Below are 26,651 nucleotides of genomic sequence, written 5' to 3' on the forward strand. Positions count from 1 at the left end.
GGCCTTCAAGGCCTTCTCTGCTGGCCTAAGAAATATCTGAATCATATTATATTTTGTCCATCAATACTTATTATTCCAAATGGTCTGTTAGCTTCCTTTCATTGCTTTCCCCCCCTGGTTGCACTGCTTCCAGATGTGTTTTCATATTGAAGCATTTAACCAATCACATTTCAGCCATTATTCGTTGCCAGATCAGATCTGCCTCAAAGCTTTCAAAATCAGTTCTGCGGGGTCTGCTGCATTTAATAAGACTGTTGCTTTTAACCAATCAGATTTTGAATTGGCAACCCCACAATGATTTTTCATAGGCGTTGGCATTTTGCTGGCTGGGATACGTCATTGCTTTTGTTACGCCCTGCATTTGATCTTGACACACAGGGGGAAATAATCAGAACAGTGAGATGTTGTTGTTACTTCAATCCAACTTTTACTGTAATCAATTAACACAAAAACCCATAACATACAATTAAACCCATATATATATATACATTATCAACACGTTAGAACCCAAAACATAATGTACAATTACACCTATATATATAAAAATATATATATTAGCAACACTTTAGAACCCAAAACACAATGCACACACACTCGTTCAACACACGGTCATAACTTGTTATATCTTTTCCTTTTACAACTTCTAGTAGTCCTACTATTATTCAACAGGGCAAACAATGCAATATCAATAATATAAAATCCTTTCTATGACCGTTATAGACACTGTCAACGATAATGGTGGCCGATGGTAGCGTGCTAAATGCTATTCCATGTGCGTGACCCGAGACTCTCACATTCACGCCCGTAATTCAAAAGTAAATAAACATTAATAACCATTATCTCTTTTCTCACACGCTAAACACTGTATATTACAAACCCCAAACTCAACCAGCCTTTTAAACAAACAGCCTACCTTGACACACAGGGGGAAATAATCAGAACAGTGAGATGTTGTTGTGACTTCAATCCAACTTTTACTGTAATGATTCAACATATCTCCCGTGCCTCAAGCTATTTGTTAAGACATCAATAATCGAATACCGATCTTCTTTAACATGCCCCACACTTGCCATGTGGATCCAAGGATCAACAATCGACCACTGAAAAATCCAAACTCGTTATACCTTCTTTACATGCAATCGTTAATAAATCAAACACTCTAGTATGTCACACTTTCACCAACTATGATTGGCTAGTAGGCGGGCCAAAGCAGCCAGAGATCGCAAACTCCACCCACAATGGCTGACAGAAGCAAAAACAAATGGATTCTGTTGCAGATTCGCTCACAAAGCTATTTTCCAGAAAAAAATGGACATCATTAGGAAAGGGCGGTCAACTCCGAAGCTAGCAAGCCTGTTACAGCCGGGAAAATGGTGTGTGCGGCACTTTCAGTGCGCTAACTTAGCTCCACAAGCAAATAGTATATTGTTGTGTTGATTTAAAGCCATTTTCAAAACGGACTATGCCAGAAATATGACAGGACAGGCTCGACTTTCATCATTAGCTTCGATGGCGATAGGAAAGAAGGAAGAAAGAAAGGAGGATGGATTTTGTGTACAGTTAAAAACGATTTTTGGTGAGTAAAATATGGCTATATTCCTAAATAATATTTCAATTGTGGGCCCGGTTCTGATATCTGAAAAGCTCCAGTGTTTGTATTTAAGCTCCAGTGTTTGTATTTAATCACTAAATGCTGCTAGGATGTGGATTTTATCCCAGTTTATTTTTTGCCATTTTGCCATTGACGTCCATCGCTGTCTTTTCCCGAGGAAATCACCCCCCTGGCCTGGTTGTAATGTCTCAAAAGCTCCAGTATTTGTATTCAGTCAATAAATGCTGCTAGGAAGTGGATTTGACCTAATTTTAGTGCATTTTTTGTCATTTCACGTATGGACGTAACGACGTTCATCGCTGTCTTTTTACCGGGGAAATGATACTCCGGGCCCGGTTCTGATGTCTAAAAAGCTCCAGTATTTGTATTTAATCAATAAATGCTGTTTTTGGCTGGATTTTACCCCATTTTCGGGCAATGTTTGCCCGTACGCCATTGACGTTCATCGCTGTCTTTTCCCGGGAAAATCGCCCCCCTGGCCTGGTTTTAATGTGTGAAAAGCGCCAGTATTTGTATTTAATCATGAAATGCTGCTAGGAAGTGGATTTTACCCCATTTTTGTGCATTGATTTATTGATTATTTTGTATGTGTCGCAGCTCTAGCTGCAGTAGAGGTTTTATAGGCATAAAATAGTTTTTGACCGTTGGATTGATACGTTGAAGGCGCTACGAGAAAACGCACCGACCGCCACACAGACAGCAAGTGGAAGTGGGCTTGCAGCACAAACATTACATTGAAATATCTTTTTGGTCTTTATAATAATTGTTATACTAATAACAATAATCTGCTTAACAAATGATGACCACAACACCCTCAACAAAATTGGTGGGCAAGTAACTATAAAAGCAAAACGGTTTCAGCATGGAACTGAACTGGACACTCATCAATGTCAATGGCAGGCAATACATTAAATTCCATCAACTATTTAAAGCAACTTTACCATGTTATTGGAGCCGTAACATAAGTCAATTTCTGTTTTTAATCATTAAAATGCCTTTTCTCTTTCTTCTCATTACATCACAGACAGAGCTTCAACAAGATCTTTGGTTGTGGTCCTTTGATTCTTTCATCTTCAACAACATCACAGAGTGAAGCCACGTATAAATATTTGTGAGGATGGGTTTACATACGTACAATTAACCTTACGGGTACTTCAGCACTTTTGTCAATTGAATCAGTTAAGAAAGACAGTTTTTCACATAAATCCAGCAATGGAGGTGCTATCTTTCATGAGGTAGGTAAAAACTTGGAAATGTAATTTTTGCAAGATTATTATTATTTTTATTTGATCATAGGAATTTCTAAACTGGAAAATTGTAACCATTAATGATGGTCTGCTTGTATCTAATTATCTGCTCTTTATAAATGATACTTTTTGATATTGCATCATCCTTATAATCCCAAAGACACTGTGTTTACATTGTATAATTGTTTTGTTTTCTAGAGCTCACTTTAATGCCAGTGTTGACTGTGCAATTGAAGAACTCCTCCAGATGCAACCCACTTTTTTGTCAGAGCGGGAGCAGCACATGTACAATGTCGAGGCAAGTCATGTCGAATGGAATCAATATTAAAGCTCATACTCTGTTTAAGTGGAGCATATCAAGATAGTTTTGGTGTGTGCTTATGCAGAAAACCTACATGATTTATGCTTTTGGAGAAGGAGAACAAGGTTCCGTCCGATATCTCAGCTGAAACCATGAAGAAGTGGTTGCTGAGCAACATGAGTGAGTACCAAAGGCTCATGTGAAAATGCACATATGTACGTGGAATAATTTATTATGTATGCCCATCTTAAAGGTTCTGCAGCTTTGAAACCAAACTGCATCCCGAGATGTTCGCTCTTCTGCAGGAGGTGAGTTCAGAAAAATAGTGAGGATACTGAATCTGGAATTATTTGAATAGTGTGTGTTGTGATGCAATATTTCAATGTTTTTTTGGAAGGAGAACTAAATTCATGTGTAAGCACAAGATACATTAGGATATACTGAAGAATTTTGTCCCTCGTAGGAGTTTGTATATGCAGTATATCGACATTCAGGTCCCTTTCCATTCACTTGAACGTAGCAGTGTGATGAGGAAGAAGAGTTTGGGGTTTTGAAATGAACTGATATTCCAATTGATAATGTGCCATTTTTGCATTTTCATATCCTAATTTTATACCCGTATCTCCAGTTGAAAGAATACTATCACATATGCGCATTTTTGGGGCCAAATTGAAATAGTCAGAACAAAAGTCAAAACTTCCTTTAACTTGTGACTGTGTTTATGTATGCAGCCCTGGACGAAGGCAAGGCGAATGTGCCTGAATCAGATATATGGGCAAGTCTGCAAGGACTTCACTCAAGAAGAACACCTTTTGCAATTGTTCAATAGAAAGGTAAGGAAATGATTGTCTTCACAAAATGACCCACGTGAGACCATTTGTAAATTCTCTTTTTTTTCTTGGGAAGGTCACACTCGAAGGCCTCCCCAAGTACCTTTCAATCGGTGTCCTGCACACTCCAAAGGACCGTAGTCTCCTCAGGAGGTAGACGTGGCCCTGTTCCCTCTTGTACAGGGCATCCATGTTTGTGGACCAGTCCAGTTTGTTGTTGAGGTTAACACCCAGGTACTTAAATTTCTCCACCATTTCAATCACCATGAGTTTTTTCTTGTAAATGTATCTACTCGTTCACTTGGCGTCCTTGACCACCTTTCACACCACCAAGGACTTCTTCAAGAGGAAGAGTTGTCTATTTTTTCCCATGCTCAAGGCTATTCTTGAATCCCAGAGCTTGAAGGAATCTTGGAGGAGCAGCTTGCCCTGCAACTTTATGTTCTCATGGAAACCTGAAGGAGGAGAGATGAAGGTGGTGCGTAAGCAAACTGGACCTGAATTGTGAGAAAATGTTTTGCCATCTTGACATCATGTTCAATTACCTTCCAGCACGGAGAGATGCATGGCATCATTGGCTTTCTTGGGAATGCTAAGAGTCAAATCCAGGGCTTTCTTGAGCTGCTCTTTCCCTTGACAACATTGCAGCAGATCCTAAAATAAGCCAAATGACACTTACGTTGAGACATTGTTCCCAGAGAATTGAGAGAATTTACTGTGTAGGTATTGCTGTATGCTCTGTTTATGTGTACTATAGCAAGTTTAGGATTAAACCCATGTTCATTTTAGTGAGCTGTTTCTGTTATGTTATATTATGTCACGGGACTTTCATGAGACATTTCACAGAATGAGTGTGGTTTCAAGTGTTTTCATTGGTGTGTCATGAATGTCATTTTCCTGAGTAACAATCTTTTTTGCATACCTTTATCAGGAGGGGATATTTGGTGATTCTCTGTACTGGCTTCAGCAGGTAAGAGTTGATTGAGTTTGCCAGTCCATGCTTCTGCTGAATTTTCTGTTGAAGACAAGAGAAAAAAAGCCATAGTAAGATCATGAAATTTAATGTGCTTTCGTTTGATTGGCTCACTTAGACATTGAACTTACATGAAAATATTGCACCGCATGATCAACGATGAGCCGAGTGGATTCTTCATAGTTCTTGCAGTAATCGACATAATATAACTGGAACTTATCAGCCTATTAAAAAGCAAAAAGCTAAGAATTCTTAAATGGGTCATTTTTCAGTCCGAATATTGTTACTGAGGAAGCAATACATACCCATTTGACAAAGCACTGTCCGACATCTTCAGGGACCTCTTTGTATTTTTCCAGCTCTTTGAGAAAGATGCTGAATAAAGATAGGAAGGACATAGAACTTCATGAATAAATTTCAACATGGTGGAGTGTTGAGTGGAGTTGTGAAATTAAAGTCACGACTATTGCTTACTTGTGATGGAATTCATACAGCTCCAAAAATGTTCCCAAAGATGACATGTTCCATATTGTTGATTCTGGCAGGGATCTTCTCATCCTGCGTCAACATCTTCTTCATATAATTCTGCATGTTGCCAAACAAACACCCACTTGCTTAAAGTTTGTCTTAAAAAAACTGAAAACTTTTTCATAGAAAATTAACTCACTTCAATGCATTCCTGTAGATCTCGCACGTAGGCCTTTTCAGTTTGAATCAGCTCTGTGAGGATGAACCTGCAGGGAAATGTCAACAATTTCAAATGTGTATATCATGTCAAAATGGCGACTGTAGCTATTCGCTGTCAAACTGACTTAATGATTTGATTTAGTGATTCTTAATGATCCCATACACTTTGCTTTGCACTTTGTGCTTTTTGCTTTGTTGTTCTGCGGCCATTGCGACTGTATTGTCTAACTTGTAACCATGTGTAACTATGCCTTTCCTGTGTCTGCATTCTCACCCTCTTGCTATTGTGACAATGAAATTTCCCAAATACGGGATGAATAAAGTTATCCAATCCCAATCCCAAACTGCATAAATAAATTCACAATTGGCATGAAGTACAATTTTTTGTGGGCACATTTGATTTTCTTCTCTTGGAGCTGGAGAACTTCCGCAATGACAGCAGCCTTGTCCATTTGGAGCTTCGAGTTTTTTCCTGCGGACCTGGTTCTGGTTTCTGCAGAACAATAGTAGAAGAAACCATGAATAAGCAACCCCTGATATGCACATCAAGTAGTTTGATACACAAGTGGCACTGAAAGGTGAGTGTAGTCCTACCAGTATAAACGAATTGGACGTTTACCGCTGTCATTGGCAGGCCATAAATTCAATACATACTATCCATTTTTTAAAGCAACTTTGCCATGTTATTGGGCCATAAAGTAAGCGAATTTTTCTTTTTAATTTTGTAAATGTTTCTATTTTCATGTTAGTCAATTGTAATTGTTGCACCCTGCATTTTCGCTTGAAACACAGGGAGAAATTGTCACAACAGTGATTCGTTGTTGCTTCCTCAATCCATCTTTACTGATATTTATTTATCAACACGTTAGAATTTATCTCATCTGATCATATATTTAGTTTTATTGGTTGAAAATCACTTTGGTTGAAGCGTTTCCTTCAACAAATTAGCAAAATTTCTCACTTGGAATTCACCTACATGTACACTATGGCACCAATATTCTTTTCATGTGTGGTAATTGTGTTTATGATGATTGGACAAAGCAACTGTAGAGCACCAAATGTGCTCATTCTCAACAGGTTTATCTATGTCAGGGTTGTCCAAACTATTCCACAAAGGGCCGCAGTGGGTGCGGGTTTTCATTCCAACCCATCAAGAGGACACCTTTTCACCAATCTGGTGTCCTACAAGTGCAATCAGTGGATTGCAGTCAGGTGCTTCTTGTTTTCTGCAGAAATCTCATTGGTCAAAGTGCCTGGGCTGGATCGGTTGGAACAAAAACCTGCACCCACAGCGGCCCTCGAGGACCGGTTTGGCCACCCCTGATCTATGTGAATGTTTGAGCAGGAAAAAGGTTTTTCGTCTGTGTGGGTTCTTAAATTGGCTTTTAGGGTTTGCTTCTGTCTGAATGTTTGGCCACAAACTGAGCACCAAAAAGGTATTTCACCAGTGTGGACTGTTGCGTGACTATTTACGGTTGCCTTCTCTGTGAATCTTCGGCCACAAATTAAGCATGAAAAGGGTCTCTCACCAGTGTGGGTTCTCAAATGATTTTTCCAAGTATCCTCGTGTCTAAATGTTTGACCACAAACTGCGCATGAAAACGTTTTTTCTCCTGTATGGGGTCTTTTAAGGTCTACTTGTGACTGAATGTTTGGCCACAAACTGAGCAGGAAAACAGTTTTTCACCAGTGTGTGTTCTTGTGTGCTTTCTTAAGTTTTGCTTTAGACTCTAAAGCAAAACTTAAGAAAGCACACAAGAACACAGATTGGTGAAAAACCTTTTTCATGCTCAGTTTGTGGTCACACTTTTTCTCTAAAGTTTAGAGAAAAAGTGTGACCACAAAATGAGCATGAAAAAGGTTTTTCACCAATCTGTGTTCTTGTGTGCTTTCTTAAATTTTTTGTGTCAATGCTTTACCACAAAAAGAGCAAGAAAAAGGTTTCTTATCAGTGTGGGCCCTTGTGTCGAGAAAAGCTTGACCACAATCTGAGAATGAAACAGGTTTCCTGCCAGTGTGGGTTCTTGTGTGGAATTCTAAATTTTGCTTGGAAGAAAAGGCATGACCACAAACTGAACAGGCACAAAAAATGACAGCGCTGGCATGAAACATACACTAGCATGCATGGTAGGTTGGGTTTCTCACATCTGAGTTTACTTCGGCTCATTCAGGTGAATAAAAACCATCTAGACTGCCTAATGACAAATGGCTTACTAATAAATTGATCGTGTTGCACCCTGCATTTAATCTTAAAACACAGGGAGAAATAATCAGAACAGTGATCCGTAGCTGTTTCTTCAATCCAACTTTACTCTTATATTTATCAACACAAAAACCCATAATATACAATTACACCCATATATATATATATATATATATATATATATATATATATATATATATATATATATATATATATATATATATATATATATATATATATATATATAAATATATGTATATATATATATATATATATGGTCTGATATATATATATATATATATCAGTGGCGGGCGGTGCATTTTCTGGTAGCGCCTTCAACGTATCAATCCAACCCTCAAAAACTATTTTATTGCTATAAAACCTCTACTGCAGCTACAGCTGCGACACATAAAAAATAATCAATAAATTGATGCACAAAAATGGGGTAAAATCCACTTCCTAGCAGCATTTCATGATTAAATACAAATACTGGAGCTTTTCAGACATTAAAACCAGGACAGGGGGGGATTTTCCCGGGAAAAGACAGCGATGAACGTCAATGGCGTACGGGCAAACATTGCCCGAAAATGGGGTAAAATCCAGCCGAAAACAGCATTTATTGATTAAATACAAATACTGGAGCTTTTTAGACATCAGAACCGGGCCCGGAGTATCATTTCCCCGGTAAAAAGACAGCGATGAACGTTGATACGTCCATACGTGAAATGACAAAAAATGCACTAAAATACTAAAATTAGGTAAAATCCACTTCCTAGTATCATTTATTGATTGAATACAAATACTGGAGCTTTTGAGACATTACAACCAGGCCAGGGGGGTGATTTTTCCCGGGAAAAGACAGCAATGGACGTCAACGGTGAAACGCCAAAAATTAAACTGGGGTAAAATCCACTTCCTAGCAGCATTTTGTGATTAAATACAAACACTGGAGCTTAAATACAAACACTGGAGCTTTTCAGATATCAGAACTAGGCCCACAATTGAAATATTATTTAGGAATATTGTTGGATCTAATCGATAAACATTCAATAACTTCGAATTAGAGGAAGCACACAGAGTCGGCCATGATGAGTTTTATCTAGCTTCAGCTGAAGGAGGGGGTCAGAGCAGCCAGCGGCAGGAGCGCGTCTATCCTCCAGCCTGACTAGTTTGAACTCCCCTGAATCCCCCCAGCAGGTCGACTAGTTTTATTGACAAAGGTCATGTGACATAGGTACAGACTTTAGGCGGGAAACTGTGAACAAAGAAATGGGTCTGTCCTGGTAGATGACGCGCCCCCAACTCATAGGTGTCACGGACGGAAATTTCCGCTAGGTCATGCAAAATTCTATTCTAGTGACTAAACTAAATAAACCTATTGACTAATAAAAAGCATAAGAATACATTCCATACTCCACATTTCCCCCATGTAGTTACTATGAAAGAATTTTCATTAGACATCAATTTATATCCCTCCCCTCCAGGTTCTAGAATACAAATATCATCAACAGTTACTTTCAACAGGGTATGGAAAATAATAAAATCACTTGTCAAGGCAGAGGCGAAAAACTCGAGGTATTTAGCGTCATTCGAGAAAAATTCCTCTGCGTCCCTCTTAATGAGCGAACACAATTTTTTAAGTCAAGACAAGTACAATTACCCGGACGGCTCGACATCGTGGGACCTGTCACACTTCGAAAGCGCAATAATCTCCAGTATGGTTTGCCATGCGGTGATACTGTATGTCACTGTAAGCTACCAGCGTGTGCTGGATAGTGTTTCAAATCATAACTTTGATACAGGGGATTACACACACAGAAAAAATACAGAACAGAAACAAAATCGCAAATGAGGGAGTTGCAAATTTAAACAGCATTGACTGGTTTCGTCTGGGATGAAGGTGCAGCAGTGTTCTCCCATCATGGCACACACACCTCCATCCTCCGTCCCGCAACATCCCTAAGGGCTTTGACAGTTTGGTTAATGAGCACTCATGTAACAGTTCAATGTCTTTACACGAAGCATAACTTTATCCACCCCAAGTTGGGAAAGTAGCAACCGTATGCTTTTCTGGGGGGCGGACCACAACTTATGGTCACCAGGAACATCACTACCCCAGATTGCATCACGTGGTTTGAATTGCACGGATTTTGCACTGATTTTGATCTCTTATCTCTTACTGTTATGTTCACTCCCCTTAAAAGGAATGCATCTCATCTGCACCACTGCAGATTTAAGTGTGGCGTCTAGACCCAGTGAATTCAGGATGTCAGGATCTGTGGAAATGGGTATACGGCTACACACATAACAACTTTCATTCGGAACAATCAGTTTCTTCTGGAACACCATGAAATTATACCACACATCTTCTCCATAGTAGTTCTCCAGATTGTTCTTTCATCTTGCTGTTGAGGGATCGAAGGCCCTCCAGGGCCTTGGTTAAACTCCCGTCAGCTGCTGTGTTGTTAGGGATGAACGTGCAGCATTGGTCGCCAAAGATGGAGCACACGCCACCTTTCTCTGCCAGGAGCATGTCAACAGCAATTCTGTTCTGGAAGGCCATCAAGGAGGTCACCGACAACTGTTCATGGATGGCTGCAAACCCTTCCTCCGTCCTGTTCTGGAGTCGTGCAATTTGGTCAGCGAGCTTATACTCATCTGGTACGCCGCAGGGAACCCCGATGTTGTTGATGTAGATTGGGTCCCCTGACCCCATCCAAGAGCGGACCGCTTGGCTCTGCCTTTCCAGTGATGAGGCAGGACGTTTCCTGCACTTGTTTTCCAACTCGAGTCTCTGTGGGCGGGGCGTTCAGATACGCCCAGGCTGTCACTGACAGTCCAGTCACTGTGATGTGGATGACAACAGCTTTCACTGTGGCTTCTGTATAGAGGTGCAAAGTCTATGGGAGGTCATGGTTAAGTGAGGGGTGCTCGTGGCTGGTGAGTAGACGTCAGATGAGTTTCTTCACGGACAAGGGTTTTGACACCGTCCGACTTACAGTCCTACTCAGAGTCACCTGTCTCGAATACCTTGACCTGATGAATCGACTTTGACTTTTCAGCGATCTTTGCTGCTGTGGAGGTTGGTGAGTTGGGCCACGAATGGGTCTTCCCATCGTGGAGAGAACCAGGACTTCATTTTTATGACTCGGATCAGGATCCAGTCACCTGGCTACACCACCTCCCGCAAGTTAGACAAAAAGATCACGGAAGCTTACATGTTCTTTGGACAAGTTTCTCCAAACATTTTACCATCTGCCTCACCCTTAGTCTCTTGTCATGGTTCACCTTCCCATAGAGGAAGTTGGAATGGTCTTCCAAGAACTATCTCAAAAGGTGTTAATCTCGAGCTAGTTGGCACTATCTTCATATACGTTCTGACCAGTGTTAGGCGTTCTGGCCATGGCTTCTTTATCTCTTCCATGGTTTTCTTAAGCCTTGGTTTTATCGTACCATTTGTTTGCTCTACCAGTCAGTCCCACACTCTTTTGGACATTGGCCTCGTTTGGGCCTGAGGTCATCTTGCACATTATATCTGTAACAAATTAAACAGTTCCTACAAAAATTTTAAAAGTAGGTATTTCGATGTCCATATCTCCCCCCTGTTGAGACATTGTCCATGGCTCAATTTTGGAGTACATTTTTGGTAGGCACTGTAGGCCTTTAGTTGTGTACAGGTCGTCTGCAGACTGTTCTTGAGATCGGCTCAGCCCTTGTTGCTGTGCATACTGTGCAGCAAGTGTCCGCGCTGCCTCCCCAGCTGCCGCACTCTGTCGCTGTCTTCAAACACGTACTCAACATCTGCAGACAGCTATTAGGTTGGGCTTAATACCCCAATGAACAAAAATCACAACAATCTTACTTATTCCATCACTATAGTTTGTGAAAATCTAAATGCCTTATCAGTCAAAATTAAATATGCTAGCTGATATTCTATTTTGATCACTGCTTCCTTGTTAAGATAAAGAACTATATTTGTTTTTTTTTCCTTTCCTACAATTACACAAATTAACTAATCATACCAAAAATAGGAAAAATACAAAAAGCAAACCAGACTGCTTTCTCCTCAGGAAAACAGCTTTGCCGTTCTCTGTAATAGTTTAGATTCACATCAATTAATATTCAGAAACAAAATGCACACATTTATAATTCTGAATAGAATTGAACCCACTAAATTGTAACCACCCCTTGTTTGTCAGGGTCAACATTTTTAGCATAACTGTCTTTTAGAGCAATTAAAGCCCATTACTTTTAAAATGCATACTAATCAAGTCCCAATTCATTTAACAATGTGTATTGCGTTGCATATTAACCTCAGTGTTTTTTAATTCAAAATATCCCAATCTAGTAGTCTTATTATCAAATGTAACATTCCATTGTCTTCGGAGTTTGCCAATCATCTCCTATGAATCTTTCTTAATCAATATTTTTCAATAGTCAGGCATAAAATTAAATTCTAGCTACATTTCTATCCATTGTAGTTTCTCTTTTCTCTCTAATTGTTTACTTTAAAAATATGTAAGAAGATCTAGTCACAATTGTTTACTTTAACTATCTGTAAGAAGGTGTAGTCTCAATTGAAACGCTTTTTTATATGGAGACAATAAAACCAATATAAAAAGTTCCTCATGGCTTACAGCATTGCTCCCCGAGCAATAATCTTTCCAATCAATATTGGAGTGCTTGCCATTTTATCTGATTACGTCAAAAAGTTTATCTTACCTGTCTCCTCATACGCTTCAACTGAGAGAATCTTCTTACAGTGCACAAAATTGATCCGCTATTTTCATGTCTGCTGGTTTGGTCAGGAACATTTGCACGGACACTCTCATCCTGGGTTGCTCATCATGTTTCCTGTTGAGAAATGCAATCTCCCTCTGCCAACCCAAAATTAATGCATTTCTTTAAAGTTTTTTCTTTTATGCAGACATATGATTAGCCTCATCCTCCAGTTCCAATCGCGTAGTGAATAATGGCGTTTGGTACATTCCACTAAATTGGATTTCCATATTATTATTTTTTTCTTTCTCGGAACGAAATATGAAAACTTTTGTCAATTCAGTCAATTATTCTGTTAACACAATTTGGATGCCATTATCACAATAAATCAATAGTACTTTGGAATTTGGTATCAAGCACTGTCTCTTTTCTCAGTGCTCCTAAATTTTGCATAGCAGATTTGTTTCTCCACTTCAATTTTCACATTTGGAGTACTGCTGCTTTTTCCATTAAAAAATTCCTTGGACAAAATATTTTTCCATAATTTGTCGTTGCCATCCCTGGAGCGGGCTTATTGGCGAATTCCGAAATCGATTCCAATTTTCTAAATCATTTTCCACCCTGATACCTAACCGATTGATTATATCTTGGTGGTCGGCCAATTAGAAACACACAAAAAAAAAAAAACAACCATTCATTTACACTCAGTGGTCTGCAATTTTTCATCACTGGTGAAGAGCGCCATCCCCAGTCTGGGGCTTCTTGGCAGCTAACCACCTTTTTGCTGTGCTATCAGCCTAATCATTCTCAAAAGAAATAGGTTAATGTCATTTGGTTGACATTAATTGTTCAATGCTTATGCAATCCGTATATCATTAATATTCTAATAGTCATTAATATGACCCACGCCAAAGCATATTCCATCTGCTGATGGGCAAACAACGAAATACCCTCCGTGCACTGACGGTATTCCATGATGTTTATTCCATCTCAGTGAAATCATGCCTATCCTAAATTAATTATTCTATCTAAATTTACCTAATAATTTGGATAAATGCCATTTCTGCATTGTTCTCTTGTTTGATATCATTAATAATTTGGATGATTCTTAATACTTAAGTCTAAATCGCAAATCACTCTCATATTGCTAAAATCAATAGTTAAAGCTCTGGCTGAATTCCTATCCGCTCTAAGAAGGCGGTTTTATTTAAAATAGCCATTTTCTGTGCTCACTGTTACCTCAATTAAAATTTAGGGAAAATAACCTTTCACTAGGCATTTCCTAATATAAATATCAGTGTTTAATAAAGGACCCATAATTTGTCACTAATATATTACAACACTGTCATCTCTCTGTCTCTCTCTCTTTCCCTCCCCCTCCGTGGGGAGACAATCGGACTCAAGTGATTTAGGTTCAAACCTGCAGTGGCATTTGCGTGCTGTGGTTCCTCTCTCTCTTTGTGCAGGGGGAGGGGGCCTTGGGCTGGGCTGGTGTGGGCTCTCTCCTGGGTCCAGGTGTGAAATGGGCAGTAAGAGCTATGGGCGAGCCCCCCCCCCTCTTTTTGTTTGCACCGGGTGTGCTTGGCTTGTCGGGTGAGGGGTGTCCGCTTCTGTGAAGGGGGCCTGGCCGTAAAGTGGGCTTCTTGCCTGGCTCCACATTATTCGGCCATTTTCTTCCTTTGTTCTGTCTTACATGTGCTCATTCCCCCTTCTCTCTCCCTTTGTAGCTCATCTTGCCAAAGGCCGTACCTCTTGAGCTCATGTTCAATGATCTTCATAGGGAGGGCCCCAATTTTGAAATGTGTGACTAGTACCTGAACTTGTGAAAAACAAATCATTCTTGTTCTCCATGAAGATAGAAAGTTTCTTGAGGAAAGACAACCACCTAAAGCAGCTCCTCATCCTTTCTGTCCAGAATCTTCACAACCATGTTAACCATGTTTTTGTTTCATTCTTCAATGATCAGGAAAATCTCTCAGCATGAATTTCACATCTTCTTACTTCACGTCCCTTTGTTTGAACGTTTTTTTTTTAAACAATGGTCCCATGTTACGCTATTAATACATTTAAGGCGATTTTTTACGGCGATTCTTTAGGGACGTCGCATCTAATTTATTATCTCTTTAATACTTATCTTTTATTATCCTATTTATCCGTCTACGTCGTCTTTTTAACCGTTATTCTCTTCAATCCTCTCGATTCACGAGCGCATACCGAGCGCATACCAAGCGCGTACCGAGCGCGTCTTAAAGCGCGTCACGGCCTACTTCCGGTTCTTAACAAACGCTTCTGGTTTATATAATAGTAGTACTATACTTTTTAATCTAGCGCTTTCTTACTCATCGGGTGCAGTATTTTTGGAAGCTTTATTTTTGACAATCTCCAGAAATCCTTTACCAAGGGACTATTTCACCCCCTAGGTTAAAGCCGCGTCACCAGCTTGCCTTACAAACGTCACTTATGGCCGAAGTGTACGTCCGCCGCATACCTTGTGTATTACCTTCTTTTTTGACATACATACTCCCCAACGATATGCATTTATCCCCGATTTATGAGGCGTTTTTCTTCGACTTTCTCACGATTGGAAAAACGGGATTCCCACCAGCCTTGTCCTAAATATTAATTTTAAACAGCCCCTTACCGTCTCTGGTGCCTCCTCCTTTTCGATGGGGGGTTCGTTCTTCAAACGGGCCGCGATCGACCGAAATGCCCTCTCTTTCAAAGTAAGAGTAGCTGACGTCAGAAATCCTGGCTTTCAGTCCACCGCGGTCCGAAAATTCAGAAATGAATCTCCCGGGTTTCTAAGGCACCAGAAAATGTTGGATCTAATCGATAAACATTCAATAACTTCGAATTAGAGGAAGGACACAGAGTCGGCCATGATGAGTTTTATCTAGCTTCAGCTGAAGGAGGGGGTCAGAGCAGCCAGCGGCAGGAGCGCGCCTATCCTCCAGCCTGACTAGTTTGAACTCCCCTGAATCCCCCCAGCAGGTCGACTAGTTTTATTGACAAAGGTCATGTGACATAGGTACAGACTTTAGGCGGGAAACTGTGAACAAAGAAATGGGTCTGTCCTGGTAGATGACGCGCCCCCAACTCATAGGTGTCACGGACGGAAATTTCCGCTAGGTCATGCAAAATTCTATTCTAGTGACTAAACTAAATAAACCTATTGACTAATAAAAAGCATAAGAATACATTCCATACTCCACAAATATAGCCATATTTGTAATTTTACTCACCAAAAATCCTTTTTACACAATATCCATTCTCCTTTCTTTCTTCCTTCTTTCCTATCGCCATCGAAGCTAATGATGAAAGTCGAGCCTGTCCTGTCATATTTCCGGCATAGTCCGCTTTGAAAATTGCATTAAATCAACAAACAATATACTATTTGCTTGTGGAGCTAAGTTAGCGCGCTGAAAGTGCCCCACACACCATTTTCCCGGCTGTAACAGGCTTGCTAGCTTCGGAGTTGACCGCCCTTTCTTAATGATGTCCATTTTTTTCCTGAAAAAGTCTGTCTAGAAAATAGCTTTGTGAGCAAACAGAATCTATTTGTTTTTGCTTCTGTCGGCCATAGTGGCTGGAGTTTGCGATCTCGGCTGCCTCGGTACTGCTTTGGCCCGCCTACTAGCCAATCATAGTTTGTGAAAGCAATGACATGTCCCAGCCAGCAAAATGCTAACGCCTATGAAAAATCATTGTGGGGTTGCCAACTCGAAATCTGATTGGTTAAAAGCAACAGTCTAGTTTAATGCAGCAGAGCCCGCAAGAACTGATTGTGCAGGCTTTGAGGCAGATCTGATCTGGCAACAAATAATGGCTGAAATGTGATTGGTTAAATGCTTCAATATGAAAACACACATCTGGAAGCAGTGCAACCAGGGGGAAAAGCAATGAAAGGAAGCTAACAGACCATTTGGAATAATAAGTACGTATTGATGGACAAAATATAATATGATTCAGATATTTCTTAGGCCAGCAGAGAAGGCCTTGAAGGCCCTGACGGCCCGCCACTGATATAATAAGCAACACGTTAGAACTCAAAACATAATGTACAATTACACCCGTTCAACATACGGTCATAACTTGTTATCTTTCTTTTTACAACTTCGAGAAGTCCTTCTCAACAATCCAACAGGGCAAACAATGAAATATCAATAACATAACTTCCTTGCTATGACCGTCATAGACACTCAATAGGATAATGGCGGCCGAAGGTAGTGTGCTGAATGGAATATCCATGTGCATGACCCGAGACTCCCACATTCACGCTCGCAATTCAAAAGTAAATAAACATTACTAAACACTATCTTCTTTCTCACACGCTAAACAGTGTATATTGCAAACCACAAACTCAACCGGCCTCTACAACAACCAGCATACCTTGAAACACAGGGAGAAATAATCAGAACAGTGATCCGTTGTTGTTTCTCAATCCAACTGTACTGTTATGAGACAAATCTCCCGTGTTCCAAGCTATGGGCAACAAGGCATCAGTAATCGAACACCGACATACACTTTAACACGTCACATTTGCCATGTGTATCAAGGCATCACCAATCGAACACCGATAAACACATCCAATCCAAACCAGCCGCACATCCTCAACACGCGATCGCCAATAAATCAAACACTCTAGCATGTCACAATCGCAAGGGGCTTTGGTTAGGGTTCCAGTGTAAATTATTCCAAATAGAGTATTAACTTGTTTTGGTTGGGTTTACAGAGTAAAATGGACTGGTGAACACTGGTGTTGATCCAGGGACCTTTTGATCTTCAGTCCAAAACTTTTCCAAATGAGCTACATCAGCTCTTGTAGGTATTAACCAATTTGGACTGCAAATTGACTCACTACTTACTAGTAAATTACACCAAATTAAGTGTTAACTAATTTGACATGGACTTACAGAGTGTAATGGCCTGCCGAAGCTATGGGTTGAAGCAGAGACCTTTATATCTTCAGTCCAACACTCTCCCATCTGACCTACTTCAACTGGACAGATACCCAACCTAGACTGCATATTGACTCACACCTTACTATTAAATTGATTGCAAACTAAGTTCTAACTGGTTTTGGTTTGATTTACAGAGACCGACAGACTGCCAAAATCTAGGGTTGAACCAGGACTACAGTCAAATGCTCTCCCATCAGAGATACTTGCGCTCCTGTGTTGGATTTATTATGGAATGTTTCTATATGTGTTGTAAGCATTTTTAATAAGTAATAAGGCTATAAATTTATTCATGGGACCACGGACATTTTTTCCTCCCCATCGTCTCCTCAAGGCCCCACAGCTCGAGGACACATTGTTTTCAGGACCTTTTTCGGCAAAACACAACCTGTGTTTGGACGGGACTCTGGCAGCAGATGGCGATAATCGCATTATTGTTTGAAAATACGGCTGCTTTGTTTACCTTATAATGCTTTGTTTACCTTATAATGAAAATATTATGCAATTCCTCACACCGTTGTTAGGCCTTGTTCAACTTTTATGCTTACTTCTGCAATTCTTACACAGTTGTTTTTCTAACCATCTAGGGTGTTATTGTACTGTCTAAGACAATTGTTTCGATTACATAACATGTTTTCCGTGTGTCGCGATTAAATACAATGATTCAGTTACTGCAATTCATTATGCCTTGTGGACTAAGACGACGTCACAAGGTACCTCCTTGCAAGTTGTAACCAGTTATGTTGAAAGATGTCTTCCAATTTTAATTATATATTACTAATAATGATTTAAGGGTATTAATCATTATTCCAACATCCTGTAACTCAATAAAAACTAACATTGACTGCAGATTGACTCATGGCTTCATGACTGACATCCCATTTGCACTCACAATCATACCACAAGCAGAGAACGAGCCCACACCTGCCCACGTCCAAGTCAAGCGACTGAACCACCACACCATCAGGTAGCCTCTAATGCAGGGGTGGTCAATTATTTTTTCTTGGGGGCCTCATGAGAAACAGAAAATATTGTGGAGAGGAGGACCAAAACACTGAACTCCTTTCTGCATAATATTAGGTGATTGTTTCTTTAGAAAAAGCAGCCTTGTTTTGAAAAGTTGATACGACTTGTAAGAGTATACTGTATGTTTCATTAACTAATGACAAAAGGAAGTGGCCTTACAAAAAATGCCATTTATTCAGTCATGTTTCACAATATTTTCTTTGTACTTCAAATATAAGGCAAGACACGTCTTATTGCAATATAATGATTGTCACGGAACTGTGATTTTGAGAAGTCCTTCAAAGAAAGTGCTCCAGTTCACTGCTGGTTGTAGTTTATCACATTATTTTGCATTTTCTTGTTCAGTGAGAGAAATCTAGTCTCTCTTGGGCTTTAACAAGTGCATCAAAGTCAGGTTGGGTGTCTGAAGTAGGTATGCAAAGCAGAGCTGACAGGTGATCATCAGTGAGAGAAATCTGTATCTGGATTTGTTAAACTTCATCAGTGAGAATGTTTGTTCACAGATGTAGGTAGAGCCAAAGAGAACCAACATCTTCTGAGCATGTCTCCTCATGTTTGGAAAGCTCTTCTCCTTGAGAGAAGAGTAGTAAAAATCAAGCAGTGAACCTGACTTAAAGTGTTCTGCCAGTAATAGATCAGACTGCAGGTCAATAATTTCCAGCTGATCATCACTGGGAGCATTATCCACACTGCAGGTAAAGGGAGAGGAAATCAGGTGCATTTCACCCTCGAGTTTTCTGAGATCTTCACATCGCCTTGAAAACTCACCATGAAGTGCTCGTAACATGGATGAACTCCTGCAGAGGCGATCAGCTGATGGTATGACTTCTTTCAGGGTTTGCATATGAATGAGACTGTTGCTCTGTAGTTGGCTTGCAATAAACTGCAACTTTGTCATGAAAGCCTTCACCAGACTAAGCATTCCATGAAGAAAAAGGGCCTTGCCTTGCAGTTTGGAGTTCAGTTCATTCATCAGTGCCGTCACATCAACAGCGAATGAAAGACCTGCCACCCAGTGTTCATCTGAGAGCTCTGGGATGTCTTTGCCCTTCCTCTCACAAAACTCTTGAATTTCTGCCTTCAGGGCCCAAACTCTATTTAACACTTTGCCCAGGCAGATGACAGCTGTGTGGTAACCTGATGTCACTGTTTTCGCTCTCGTGCTCCTCCAAAAGTGTAACAAACTGTTTGTGATTCAGTGCTCGTGCCCTGATGAAGTTAACTATTTTGGTCACAACATCGATAACATGGTTGACTTTTAGCACTGACTTGCACAACACATGCTGATTAATACAATGCAAAAATACTCATTTCTGATCTGCATTGATTTCAGTCACTTTACCTTGCATATGTTTAAACATTCAGACATTTTTCCCCGTCAGATTTGGAGAACCATCAGTTGTGACACCTGTCAGCTTGTCCCATTTCAGTCCGAGCTTGTCCATGCATACATTTACGTCCGTGAACAGATCTCTCCCTGTCGTTGTCCTATGCATTGGACCACAATATGAGCAAAAATGGCTTTTCTCCTGTGCAGGTTCTTGAGTCTTCTTTTCTGGTGTCAGGACCGCTGTTGACATTCAATTACGTTGAACATAAGGAAGCATACCAAGACAGCAATAATGCGATTTTTAACCGCTTCTGCAGAAGGGGGGAAGGGCACAATGCAAAAGTTGGAAGATGTGTCTATCCTTCCGCTTTCCCAAGGTTGTCTCCCACACACCTCTGCTCCACGGGCTTTATTTAAACAAGATCACGTCACATAGAAATGGGCAGTGGCCCAAACTTTAGGCAGGAACACAAAATGGAAGGTGAAATAAGAGTAGATGATGCGCCTTAACCCATTGGTGTTATTACTGTGAAATTCCAGTAGGCTGCGTCTCTATAATATTCTATTCTAGTAACATAATATATACAGTGGTACCTCGTCATACGACCGCTCGTCATACAATATTCTCGTCTTACGATGGAAATTTCGATCGAATTATTCGCCCGTGATGCGATCAAAATTTCGTGATGCGACCAAGCCAGGTGGCCATGGAATTTTTTTTTGCATCTCTTTCGTGTATAACAATATCTACGAGCACCGAATGAGTTATTCAGACAAGGAAACGCACAACGCGCATGCGCGGGAAAAAGAGGGCTTTCTGGGTAATGAAGTATACTCGTGCACACAACGCCGACAGGCAATGGCACTCTTTCTCAGAATAAAACTTTACCCACAATCAATACGTGGGTATACTCAGCTGCTGCATTTCCTGTTATTATTATCTAATGCGAGGAGTATTATATTACTTCTCGTTCGCTGCTAATAAGAACATCAGGGGCACTGGCTCGCAACTCCCCGCAATAGCATCCCCGGTAGCAACTCTATCATAGGCGCCGTTCAAAGCGGTTGCGACCACAGATGCTACAAGCTAAAAGGGAGCTGCGAGCCAGCGCCCTCGATGTTCCCATGAGCAGCGGAGCGATCGCTGATAAAAGACTTCTTCTCGTTGGCAAGTGGTCGTGCGTTATCCGATTGTGAGGACATTTGTGTGCATCATTTTCGGAATATTTTGAAGGGAATAGTACAACAGCAAATAGCCCATCGATAGCGAACGTGAGAGTGGAGCGTTTGTTCCGTTTACGAGTGTGAGTCGTGGAAAAAAAAACGGAGCCCCCCGCCCCCTTTGTGCGTCTCTCCCCTCGGCGAAATCCGCCCAATTTTAGTTAGATTAAACACATTTTATTACTATTAAACCACTAGTTATGTGTTACTTTGTTAATAGATGGGGAATTAGAAGAAATAAAACATTTTTTTCCAATCCAATATCCTGTTTTTGGTGTTTTTTCAGAGGGTTGGAACGAATTAATTTGTTTTCCATTCATTTCAATGGGAAACGTCCGCTCGAGTTACGAAAACCTCGTCATAGGATCTCAGTCTCGGAACGGATTACGATCGTATGTCGAGGTACCACTGTATAAGAATACAAAATAATACATTTCATATTTCACATCAGATTCCCTTATGCGAAAATGTTTGAACATTAACAGCGCAGGAAAATGGTTTTGCATCAATGTGGGTTCTCATGGGTACTTTTTAATTGGGGTTTGGTAGCGAATCTGTGGCCACAGACTGAGCAGGAAAACATTGTTCACAAGTGTGGGTTCTTATGTGGCCTTCTATGTGGTGCTTTTGAGAAAAGGCTTTACCGCAAACTGAACACGAAAATGGCTTTTCGCCAGTGTGGGTTCTTGTGTGCCTTTTTAAGCTTTTTGTGTGTGTGAATGTTTGACTACAAAATGAGCACGAAAATGGTTTTTCACCAGTATGGGTTCTGGTGTGGATTTCTAAACTTTCCTCCCGTGTAAATGTTTGACCACAAATTGAGCACGAAAATGGTTTTTCACCAGTTTGGGTTCTTATATGTCTCTTTAAACTTTTCTTCTCTGTAAATGTTTTACCACAAAGTGAGCACGAAAAGGGTTTTTCGCCAGTGTGGATTCTTGTATGTATTTTTAAATTTGTCAATCGAGAAAAAGCCCGACCACAAACTGAGCACGAAAATGGTTTTTCGCCAGTGTGTGTTCTTGTGTGTATTTTTAAACTTTGCTTCTCTGTAAATGTTTTATCACAAAGTGAGCACGAAAAGGGTTTTTCGCCAGTGTGTATTCTTGTACAGACGCTCCCCTACTTACGAACGAGTTAGGTTCCGAGCGATTGTTCATAAGTTGAATTTGTTCGTAAGTTGCTCAGTGCTATATTTTGTATTATAATTTATGTTTAAGGCCTATATAAGTATATTGAAGGTTTATATAAGTGCATTTGTATGTTTAAGGCTTGTATAAGTAACACACATTGGTTTGTACTGGAAAAAAACATTTAATAAAATGGAGAGAATACATACAGTACTGTATACATACATTAGAGAGAGAGATTTACTAGAAACTGGCCGAAAGAAGCTATCTAATGACGATTGCAGTTATCTTTTTTTCATCATAAAAGATGCGGTAGCACTGTATGGCATCGTTCAATTGATTTGCAAACTTTATGCAACGTTCAATATTTGGGTCCTGCTGCTCGATCTTTCTGTTTATAAATGGTACTGACGGTCAAACGATTCAAGTTGTATTCCCGTGCAACGCTCACCACTTTGTCACGAGCATCAAGCTTCGTTATTATTGCCACTCATTTCAAATGAAATGGCTTGCCTCTTCCTTGCACCTCCCTCAACAGAAGCCTTTCGCTTTTCACCAACCATATTGAATAATGGATGCACGAGATATTTAACGATAAAAATGAAAAACGTTCTTTGCGCACTGGAGATACGTTCACGCACTTCCGCATTGCAACGAATTGGGCAGAAGAAGGTAGATGCTGGGTGAGCTGAGCTCTCACAGCGCCAGGCGTCGGTATTAGCGGCGGAAAGAAACACTACTCAGAAAAAGGCATGCAATACAAAATCGAACTTACGAACATTTTTCGACATAAACACAATTTGCAGACATGTTCGTATGTACCGTTGTTCGTAACTCGAATGTTCGTAAGTAGGGGAGTGTCTGTATGTATTTTTAAATTTGTCCTTCGAGAAAAAGCCTGACCGCAAGCTGAGCACGAAAACGGTTTCTCCCCAGTGTGGGTTCTTGCGTGAAGATTTTAGCTTCCCTTCTGTGTGAATGCTTGACCACAAACTGAGCATGAAAATGGTTTGTGCCCCGTGTGGGTTCTTGCATGACTATCTAAGTTTCCCTTGTGTGAAAATGTTTTACCACAAACTGTACATGATAAGGGTTTCTCCCCAGTGTGTTTCCTCATGTGTTTTCAAATTAGACTTTTTCCCAAAAGTTTTCCCACACTGAAAGCATTTGCTGAGTTTGTCACCACTGGGATTTTTCTTAACATCTTCAACAACATCATCGTCAAAAAGCAAGTTGTTGACATCTGATAAAGGAGCAATTAAATTTTCTGCTCGACATCTGATAAAGGAGCAATTAAATTTTCTGCTCGCCATCCTGTTGAGCTGCCGCTCAGAATCTCCGCCCCTCTGTTGGCTACGCCCAGATCATCTTCACTCTTGAACGGCTCACCAGTTGACCATTTGACACATTCCTCGTTTTTGATTGGAGGTTGCTCTTCTGTTTTGCACTGTTGATTGTTGTATATTAAACAGCAAAATACAGTACCACAGTAGTATTCTCATCAACAGCCAAACATGTTTAAAACTGTTTTTTTGTGGTGTTTTTTACAATGCTTTCACCAAAGGGGAAACATTAAAAAAGCATTATCTTTTATTTAAGCTAGTCTATCATTATTTTGGGGATTTTTATTTAAAGAAACCAAATATTTCTTTTTTGGTTGTTTTTCATAGAGAAAAATAAATTAAAATGAAATTTAAAAAGCGTAATAGTTTAAATCACTTATTTTTACATTTTTGTTATTTTTATTAAAACAAAAAAACTCAATATTAGATTTTATAAGTAAAAATGTTTGGGTTTTTTTCTAGAAAAAATAGTGGGTAAAAGAGTACATATTCAATTTATTTATATTTACAGCAGGCCGCACCACGGAGTGACAGCGGGCCAGATTTGGCCCACTGGCCGCAACTTTGACACCTTTGTTTGAACGCTGGTCTTGTTGTTGTTTAGTGCATCTGCATCTTCATTTTTTGCATTTTAAATTTACAGCATGTAAGTACAGTGGTACCTCGTCATACGACCGCTGGTCATACAAAATGCTCGTCTTACGGGGGAAATTTCGATCGAATAATTCGCCCGTGATGCGGTCAAAATTTCGTGATGCGACCAAGCCAGGTGGCCATGGAATTTTTTTTTGCATATCTTTCGTGTATAACAATATTTACGAGCACCGGATGAGCTATTCAGACCAGGAAACGCACAACGCGCATGCGCGGGGAAAAGAGGGCTTTCTGGGTAATGAAGTATACTCGTGCTCGCAACAGCATCCCTGGTAGCAACTCTATCATAGGCGCCGTTCGAGGGGATGCGAACACAGATGCTACAAGCTAAAAGGAGCCGCTAGCCTGCGCCCCCGAAGCTCCCATGAGCAGCGGGGCGATCGCTGATAAAAGACTCTGCTCGTTGGCTGCTCATAAGAACATCGGGGGCACTGGCTCGCAACAGCATCCCCGGTAGCAACTCTATCATAGGCGCCATTCGAGGGGATGCGAACACAGATGCTACAAGCTAAAAGGAGACCTTAGCCAGCGCCCCCGAAGCTCCCATGAGCAGCGGGGCGATCGCTGATAAGACTGCTGCTCGTTGGCAAGTGGTCGTGCGTTCTCCGATTGTGAGGACATTTGTGTGCATCATTTTCGGAATATTTTGAAGGGAATAGTACGCCAGCAAACAGCCCATCGATAGCGAACGTGAGGCTGGAGTGTTTGTTCTGTTTACGAGAGCGTTGTGTGGGAAAAAAAAAACGAAGCCCCCGCCCCTTTTGTGCCCCTCTCCCCTCGGCGAAATCCGCCCAATTTTAGTTAGATTAAACACTTTATTTCTAGTAAACCACTAGTAATGTGTTACTTTGTTAATAGATGGGGAATTAGAAGAAATAAAACATTTTTACAATCCAATATCCTGTTTTGGGTGTTTTTTCAGAGGGCTGGAACAAATTAATTTTTTTCCCATTCATTTCAATGGGAAACGTCCGCTCGAGTTACGAGAACCTCGTCATACGATCTCAGCCTCGGAACGGATTACGCTCGTATGTCAAGGTACCACTGTAAGTGTTATGTTACTCAAGCATGTAGCAAAAAAGGGAGGGCGAGTAGCAGGAATGACTCTTCAATGCCTCCGGGGGGGCGCTCGCGATTTGCGTAATAACGAAAAATACATTGTTTGTGATAAGGATACAATAAAAGGAAAGCTAAGTTTTTCTGCCGTTGTTAAAGGATGGACACGTTGAGACTCATTCTTTCCGTCATATATGTGGTTACATTAAAATAGAAATAGTTTTTATTACGTATTTCTTCGAACGGCGCTAGTGCGAATTCGTGAAAAAGTATGAACGCTATAATAATTTTACGTCAATAGAATACCTTTAAGCCCCTTTCCCTTAAACGATAAGGGAATTAATGGAAATAAAAGGTCAACCCACCTTCTAGTCTATATCCTTTGAGGTCAAAAAGTTCCTCCTGGTACGTTGGACGTGGATTCTGATGATGGCGGCGCCTTTATTGATAGCTGCTAGCTAAAATAAGCTAAAGAAGAGCGCAAAGCTTCAAAGTTCTTCGACGACTTGAAGACTTGTTCCTTCGACACATGCTAGCAGGCTAATTGAAAGTAGGCCGTAGAGCTTCAACGAGGTCAGGAAAATGATTTTGACTGATATTAAAGGCCGTAAAGTAGCTAATGCTAGAAACGTCGGCGACGCTTAGGTTGAGATAGGTGACGAATATTGCACATGCGCGGGTTTAGCCACTTCTTTTGATAGCATTCGCTTTATAAACGCTAAAGAGTCGGACCTAGGAAATAAATATTCTTCAAATTGTCTGACATTGTTTTAGCAAAAATGTTTGCGCTGGTTTGAATTAAATTGAAAATTAAATTAAACATAAATCACTGGAAGATCGCGTCTCAAAAGGAAGCAATGCGCATGCGCAGAACAAATCGTCCATGATAATGGTGCTGTTGCTGTTTCGCCAATTGGCATCACGGGAGAAGTAGTTCTTCATTGAAACGGTTTGAACTCGCAGGATACAGTCTCTTATATAGGTACCGCTCTCTGGTGGTCAGGAGAAAATCTGTTTCATTTTAATTTCAGTATTCGTGGACATTGTACACAATAATTAAGACACTGTCAATCATAAGTTATCGAAGAAGCGCATTTTAAAGAAATTATATCAGAACATTAGCTATTTCTCAAAGGTGTTTCAAACCCAAAAGGAAAAGTTTGTTTTTTCCTTTTATGTTCATTATTCCCTTAACCCGGACCAACCTATAGATGTAAATTATATTTCTTGATTTTCCCATTTTTAACGAATATTTGATATTTTTACATCCATTTTTTTTCTCTTCTCTCTGTGTTTTAGTTCAATAAGTATTGTGTAAAATGGAATAATAAGTATATAAAAATATTTTCTGTTTTCCACTT

The 26,651-nt window shown here is 40.3% G+C and overlaps 1 protein-coding gene and 1 pseudogene across 3 annotated transcripts; both read right to left on the reverse strand.

The window, feature by feature from the left end:
* Positions 1-431: 431 nt before the first annotated feature.
* Positions 432-7,382, reverse strand: LOC144065636 (triple functional domain protein-like). Of its 2 annotated transcripts, XM_077588639.1 has the most exons (8): positions 6,029-7,382; positions 5,631-5,697; positions 5,438-5,548; positions 5,269-5,338; positions 5,095-5,187; positions 4,913-5,005; positions 4,536-4,644; positions 432-4,445 (listed from the first exon to the last, which is right to left on the reverse strand). In XM_077588639.1, exons 3-8 carry the CDS (start codon positions 5,518-5,520, stop codon positions 4,312-4,314), a joined length of 582 nt encoding a protein of 193 aa, XP_077444765.1. In that variant the 5' UTR covers positions 5,521-5,548; positions 5,631-5,697; positions 6,029-7,382; the 3' UTR covers positions 432-4,311. The 2 variants fall into 2 exon arrangements, with proteins under 2 accessions (XP_077444765.1, XP_077444764.1); XM_077588638.1 differs by having other exon boundaries at positions 5,631-7,382.
* An 876-nt stretch (positions 7,383-8,258) lies between these two features.
* On the reverse strand, positions 8,259-26,182 carry LOC144065623 (general transcription factor II-I repeat domain-containing protein 2B-like; annotated as a pseudogene). The gene is made up of 2 exons (XR_013297213.1): positions 25,656-26,182; positions 8,259-23,684 (listed from the first exon to the last, which is right to left on the reverse strand). The product of XR_013297213.1 is annotated as a general transcription factor II-I repeat domain-containing protein 2B-like (transcript).
* Between the last annotated feature and the right edge of the window lie 469 nt (positions 26,183-26,651).

The sequence above is a fragment of the Stigmatopora argus genome, chromosome 20 (genome assembly GCF_051989625.1).
Source record: "Stigmatopora argus isolate UIUO_Sarg chromosome 20, RoL_Sarg_1.0, whole genome shotgun sequence".
NCBI lineage: Eukaryota > Metazoa > Chordata > Actinopteri > Syngnathiformes > Syngnathidae > Stigmatopora > Stigmatopora argus.